This window comes from Mandrillus leucophaeus, unplaced genomic scaffold (assembly GCF_000951045.1).
Source record: "Mandrillus leucophaeus isolate KB7577 unplaced genomic scaffold, Mleu.le_1.0 Scaffold1139, whole genome shotgun sequence".
NCBI classification, from domain to species: Eukaryota; Metazoa; Chordata; class Mammalia; order Primates; family Cercopithecidae; genus Mandrillus; species Mandrillus leucophaeus.
Window position 1 is genome coordinate 110,226 of NW_012099643.1, and position 5,461 is coordinate 115,686.

The following is a 5,461-nucleotide window of genomic DNA, read 5'->3' on the forward strand; positions in this document are numbered from 1 at the left end:
ATCAGCCCACCTTGACCTTTCAAAGTCCTGTGATTACATTTCATTTTATTGAGTAATCTATATTTAAAATGATTGGTTAAAGAAATTAAGTTGTTATTACCACTAATGTTGTTATTGTTTTGTGTGTTTCTAGTAGTTATATTTTTCTCATTTCCTGTTTGACTTTCTTAATTTCCATTTAATTTTGTACTGCCATGCTTTGATTATATTTTACTTTCATTTGCATACTTTCTACAAATAATATCTTTGTAATCATCTCAAAAACTGGAGATTACATACATTTTAAAGTTAAAACAATATATTTTAATCTCATAACAACTTCAATTGAATAAAAAAACTATGCCTCTATTTTCCAGTTTGTTACTGATATTAAAATTACTTTACATAGTGTATCTACAGGCTCACACCTGTTATCCCAGCACTTTGGGAGGCTGAGGTGGGTGGATCCCGAGGTCAGGAGATCAAGACCATCTGGCCAACATGGTGAAATCCCGTCTCTACTAAAATACAAAAAATTAGCCAGGCATGGTGGCCCATGCCGGTAGTACCAACTACTCAGTAGGCTGAGGCAGGGGAATCACTAGAACCCAGGAGGCACTCCAGCCTGGGAGACAGACAGAGACTCCATCTCAAAAAATATATATATATGTATTTCCAAATACTCAGTTTGGTCTCATTAATTATATTGACATTGTTATGCAACATATCACTAGAGTGCTTTTATCTTGCAAAACTAAATCTCAGTACACATGAAACAACTACCAATTCTTTGTATTTTGTGGTTCTCTTCAAACACCACTCTGTTTTCTGTTTCTGAGAGTATAATTGCTTTATATATCTCATCCAGTCTCTGTCTTTTTGTGACGGTCATTTTATTTTGCATAGTGTCATCAATATTTATCTTAATAGTTGTTACAATATTTTCTACTTTTTGAAAACTGAGTGATATTCCTGTATTTTTGTGTCTACTGAATAATTTGGTGACACAAATTTGGATTACTTTTACCTATTGGCTTTCAGTAACAATGCTATAATAATTATGTGAAAGTTAATATAATATATGTGCTGCACTCTGTTTTATTAGCCTACTTTTTCAGCTTTATACTCACCAAATTATTTTAATTCTGTAGCTTTTGATGTGTTTTGAAATCAGAAATGGTAGTGCCTCTAACATTGTTCCTGTTTTTGAAGATTGCTGGGTACTTTATTGTAGGTTTGGATTCCATATACTTTTAAATTTGCCGTTTTTATTTCTTTGAAAATGCAATTAGTCATTTGAAAAACATTGCATTAAATCTGTAAATTGAGCAGTAAAGACATCTTCAAAATATTAGTTATTTCTTTTTCAATTGTTTTTGAGATGGAGTTAAATTTACCTGCCTTACCAGTTACCTTGTGCCATTTTGGTTAGTATGTTTTTGTTACATTTATATGTGCAGGAAGAAATTACAGCTTGAGGTATTTTGCAATGTAATCTTACTTATGTAGTTTGTATCATTTTATAGGTTAGGTTTGTAAAGTATGTTTATCTGAGTCTAGCAATTGAAGCAATGTGTTTTTATTATTTCTTTCAGTTATGTGTTCTCATTTTGCCCAAGACCTTTGGACAGAGCAGAACATGAAAGATTCTTTCCAAAAAATGATACCAAGAAGATATGAAAAACGTGGACATGGAAATGTACAGTTAATAAAATGGCGTGAAAGTATGGATGAGTGTAAGGTGCACACAGGAGGTTATAATGGACTTAACCAATGTTGTACAACTACCCAGAGCAAAATGTTTCAATGTGATAAATATGGGAAAGTCTTTCGTAAATTTTCAAATTCAAACAGACATAAGATAAGACATACTGAAAAAAAACCTTTCAAATGCATAGAATGTGGCAAAGCTTTTAACCTGTTCTCAACCCTTACTAGACATAAGAGAATTCATACTGGAGAGAAACCCTACATTTGTGAAGAATGTGGCAAAGCCTTTAAGTACTCCTCTACTCTTACTACACATAAGAGAATTCATACTGGAGAGAAACCATACAAGTGTGATAAATGTGACAAAGCCTTTATTGCATCCTCAACCCTTAGTAAACATGAGATCATTCATACAGGAAAGAAACCCTACAAATGTGAAGAATGTGGCAAAGCCTTCAACCGATCCTCAATCCTTACTACACATAAGAGAATTCATACTGGAGAGAAACCATACAAGTGTGATAAATGTGGCAAAGCCTTTATTACATCCTCAACCCTTAGTAAACATGAGATCATTCATACGGGAAAGAAACCCTACAAATGTGAAGAATGTGGCAAAGCCTTCTTCCAGTCCTCAATCCTTACTAGACATAAGATAATTCATAGTGGAGAGAAACCCTACAAATGTGAAGAATGTGGCAAAGCCTTTAAGTACTCCTCTGTCCTTGCTACACATAAGAAAAGTCATACTGAAGAGAAACGCTACAAATGTGAAGAATGTGGCAAAACCTTCAAGCAGTCCTCATACCTTAGTACACATAAGATTATTCATACTGGACAGAAACCCTACAAATGTGAAGAATGTGGCAAAGCTTTTAATCAGTCCTCAACACTTACTAAACATAAGAAAATTCACACTGGAGAGAAGCCTTATGTTTGTGAAGAATGTGGCAAAGCCTTTAAGTACTCCTGTACCCTCACTACACATAAGAGAATTCATACTGGAGAGAAACCATACAAGTGTAATAAATGTGGCAAAGCCTTTATTGCATCCTCAACCCTTAGTAAACATGAGATAATTCATATGGGAAAGAAACACTACAAATGTGAAGAATGTGGCAAAGCCTTCGTTTGGTCCTCAGTCCTAACTAGACATAAGATAATTCATACTGGAGAGAAGCCCTACAAATGTGAAGAATGTGGCAAAGCCTTTAAGTACTCCTCTGTCCTTAGTTCACATAAGAGAAGTCATACTGGAGAGAAACCGTACAAATGTGAAGAATGTGGCAAAGCCTTCAAGTACTCCTCAGCACTTAGTACACATAAGATAATTCATACTGGAGAGAAACCCTACAAATGTGAAGAATGTGGCAGAGTCTTCAGGCGCTCCTCAGTCCTTAGTAAACATAAGAAAATTCATACTGCAGAGAAAACCTACAAATGTGAAGAATGTGGCAAAGCTTTTAACCAGTCTTCAACCCTTACTACACATAAGAAAATTCATACTGGAAAGAAACCTTACACATGTGAAGAATGTGGCAAAGCTTTTCACCTATCTGCACACCTTACTACACATAAGATACTTCATACTGGAGAGAAACCGTATAGATGTAGAGAATGTGGTGAAGCTTTTAACCGTTCTGCAACCCTTTTTTCACATAAGAAAATTCATTCTGGAGAGAACAAACCATACAAGTGTGATAAATGTGGCAAAATCTTTATTTCACCCTCAAGCTTTAGTAGACATGAGATAATTCATACTGGGGAAAAACCCTAGAAATATGAAGAATGTGGCAAAGCCTTCAAGCGGTCCTCACACCTTACTATACACTGAGAGTTCTGAACTTACTCTGTAATCATGCCAAACTCCTCCCAGCCACAGTCTGGCAGAGGTCCTGCCATTCCAGAGACCTGGAGGAAGAGGCCCATTTACAGCCATGTAGGCAGGCCTGCAGATCTTGGCCTTTACTATGGTCCCTGAAGTGGTTCAGTGACTCAGTTTTAGTTACGTGAGCCACAGCTTAAGGTCAGTTCTGCCTATATAGAAACCCACACAGTTACCTGAGGAAATGCTCTCTGGTACTCACTGAAAGCCATACTCATCCACATCTTGATACAAGGCCCACCATATGCAGACCTGACTGCAAAAACATGCCCTAGTGTCTGCCTCACAGAGCAAAGTCTTGAAGGATATTAGTCTGTCCAAAACTAAAATGAAAATTACAACTCCCCAACCCCCTCTAACAAGCCAGCTAAAGGTGAACCCTAGTGCAGACCCAGCAACCTTGTGACCAAGCTACAACCCCTCTTCACTACTAATTCAGAGGGTATCTCATCACCCTAAGGGCCAAACAAAAGATCTTTACCTTCTAAAATCAGTGTATGAAAAATTGAAAAGGTGTTTGCTCCATCAAATTCAGACACCAATACAAAACTATATTGTGCCCATTGTCAGTGGTTCTATTTTAATGTAGCACTGGAAGTATGTGGCAGAAGAATTAGTCAAAGAAATAAAAATAGCCATTGAAATTGAAGAAAAATAAAAAGTTGCTGTTTGTAGATCATACAATCTTATATTTGAAAAACCTTAAGCAGTACATTAAAACCTGTCTAAACCAATAAATACACTCAGTAAATTAGCAAAATATAAAATCAACATACATTATATATATGGTTTTATACACTTAAACTATCTGATTAAACAGAGGAACACACTGGGCACTTTGGGAGACCAAGGCAGGTGAATGATCTGAGGTCAGGAGTTTGAGACCAGCCTGGCCAGCATGTTGAAACCTCATCTTTACTAAAAATACAAAAATTAGCTGGGTGTGGTGGCTAGCACCTGCAATCCAAGCGCGTTGGGAGGCTGAGGGAGGAGAATCCTTGAATTTGGGAGGTGGAGGTTGTGGTGAGCAGAGATCGTGGCATTGCACTCCAGGCTAGGCAACAGTGCCAGACTCCATCTGAAAAAGAAAAAAAAAAGGAGAGGAAGAAAAAAATCTTATTTACTATAGCATTAAATAATAAATTTCTGGCCAGATCTGGTGGCTCATGCCTGTAAGGTCAGCACTTTTGGAAGCCGAGGTGGGTGGATCATGAGGTCGGGAGATCAAGACAATCTTGGCCATGGTGAAACCCCATCTCTGCTAGAATACAAAATTAGCTGGGCATGGTGGTGCAAGTCTGTAGTTTCAGCTAATTAGGACTGAGGCGGGGGAATCGCTAGAACCTGGGAGGTGGAGGTTCCAGTGAGCTGAGATCATGCCACTGCACTCCAGCCTGGAGAAGAAGCAAGTCACTGTCTCAATAAATAAACAAATTTCTGAGAAAATAAAAGCTAAAAAGTCTTTACAATAAAATGTCAATAAAAAAATTAGAGAAAATCCAAATAAATATAAAACTTTATGGGTTGAAAGAATAAATATCATTAAAGTGCCATATTATCCAAAGTTATCTACAGATTCAATAAACTTCCTATCAAAATTTGCAGTGGTATTTCTTTCAGAATACTGGAAAATACTATTTTAAAATTTATATGAAACTAAAATAAACTTTGAATAGCCAAAGCAATCTTGAGGAAAAAAAAAAAGTAGAAGGATATCATACTTATAATGTCAAGCTGTATTTTAAGACTGTATAGTAATAAAAACAGAATGGATTGTGCAATAAAATGAACAAAAATGCACCAGAAACTACTATCACATTTTTCAGACATGATGAAAAAAGAGAACTTAAAAAATAGTTTTAGTTTCTCAAAATCATGCAGATATTT

At 36.3% G+C, this 5,461-nt stretch overlaps 2 protein-coding genes across 2 annotated transcripts in view; one reads left to right on the top strand and one right to left on the bottom strand.

Moving 5' to 3' along the window:
- LOC105551012 (zinc finger protein 93-like) overlaps nucleotides 1-3,937 on the top strand; it is a 37,878-nt gene extending 33,941 nt beyond the window's left edge. The window contains exon 4 of the mRNA XM_011996134.1: nucleotides 1,575-3,937. Within this exon, the coding sequence (XP_011851524.1) occupies nucleotides 1,575-3,466 (1,892 nt within the window). The 3' untranslated portion in view covers nucleotides 3,467-3,937. The remainder of the gene's footprint in view (nucleotides 1-1,574) is intronic.
- The window catches only part of LOC105551032 (zinc finger protein 506-like), a 118,236-nt gene that overhangs the window by 104,360 nt on the left and 8,415 nt on the right, over nucleotides 1-5,461 (bottom strand).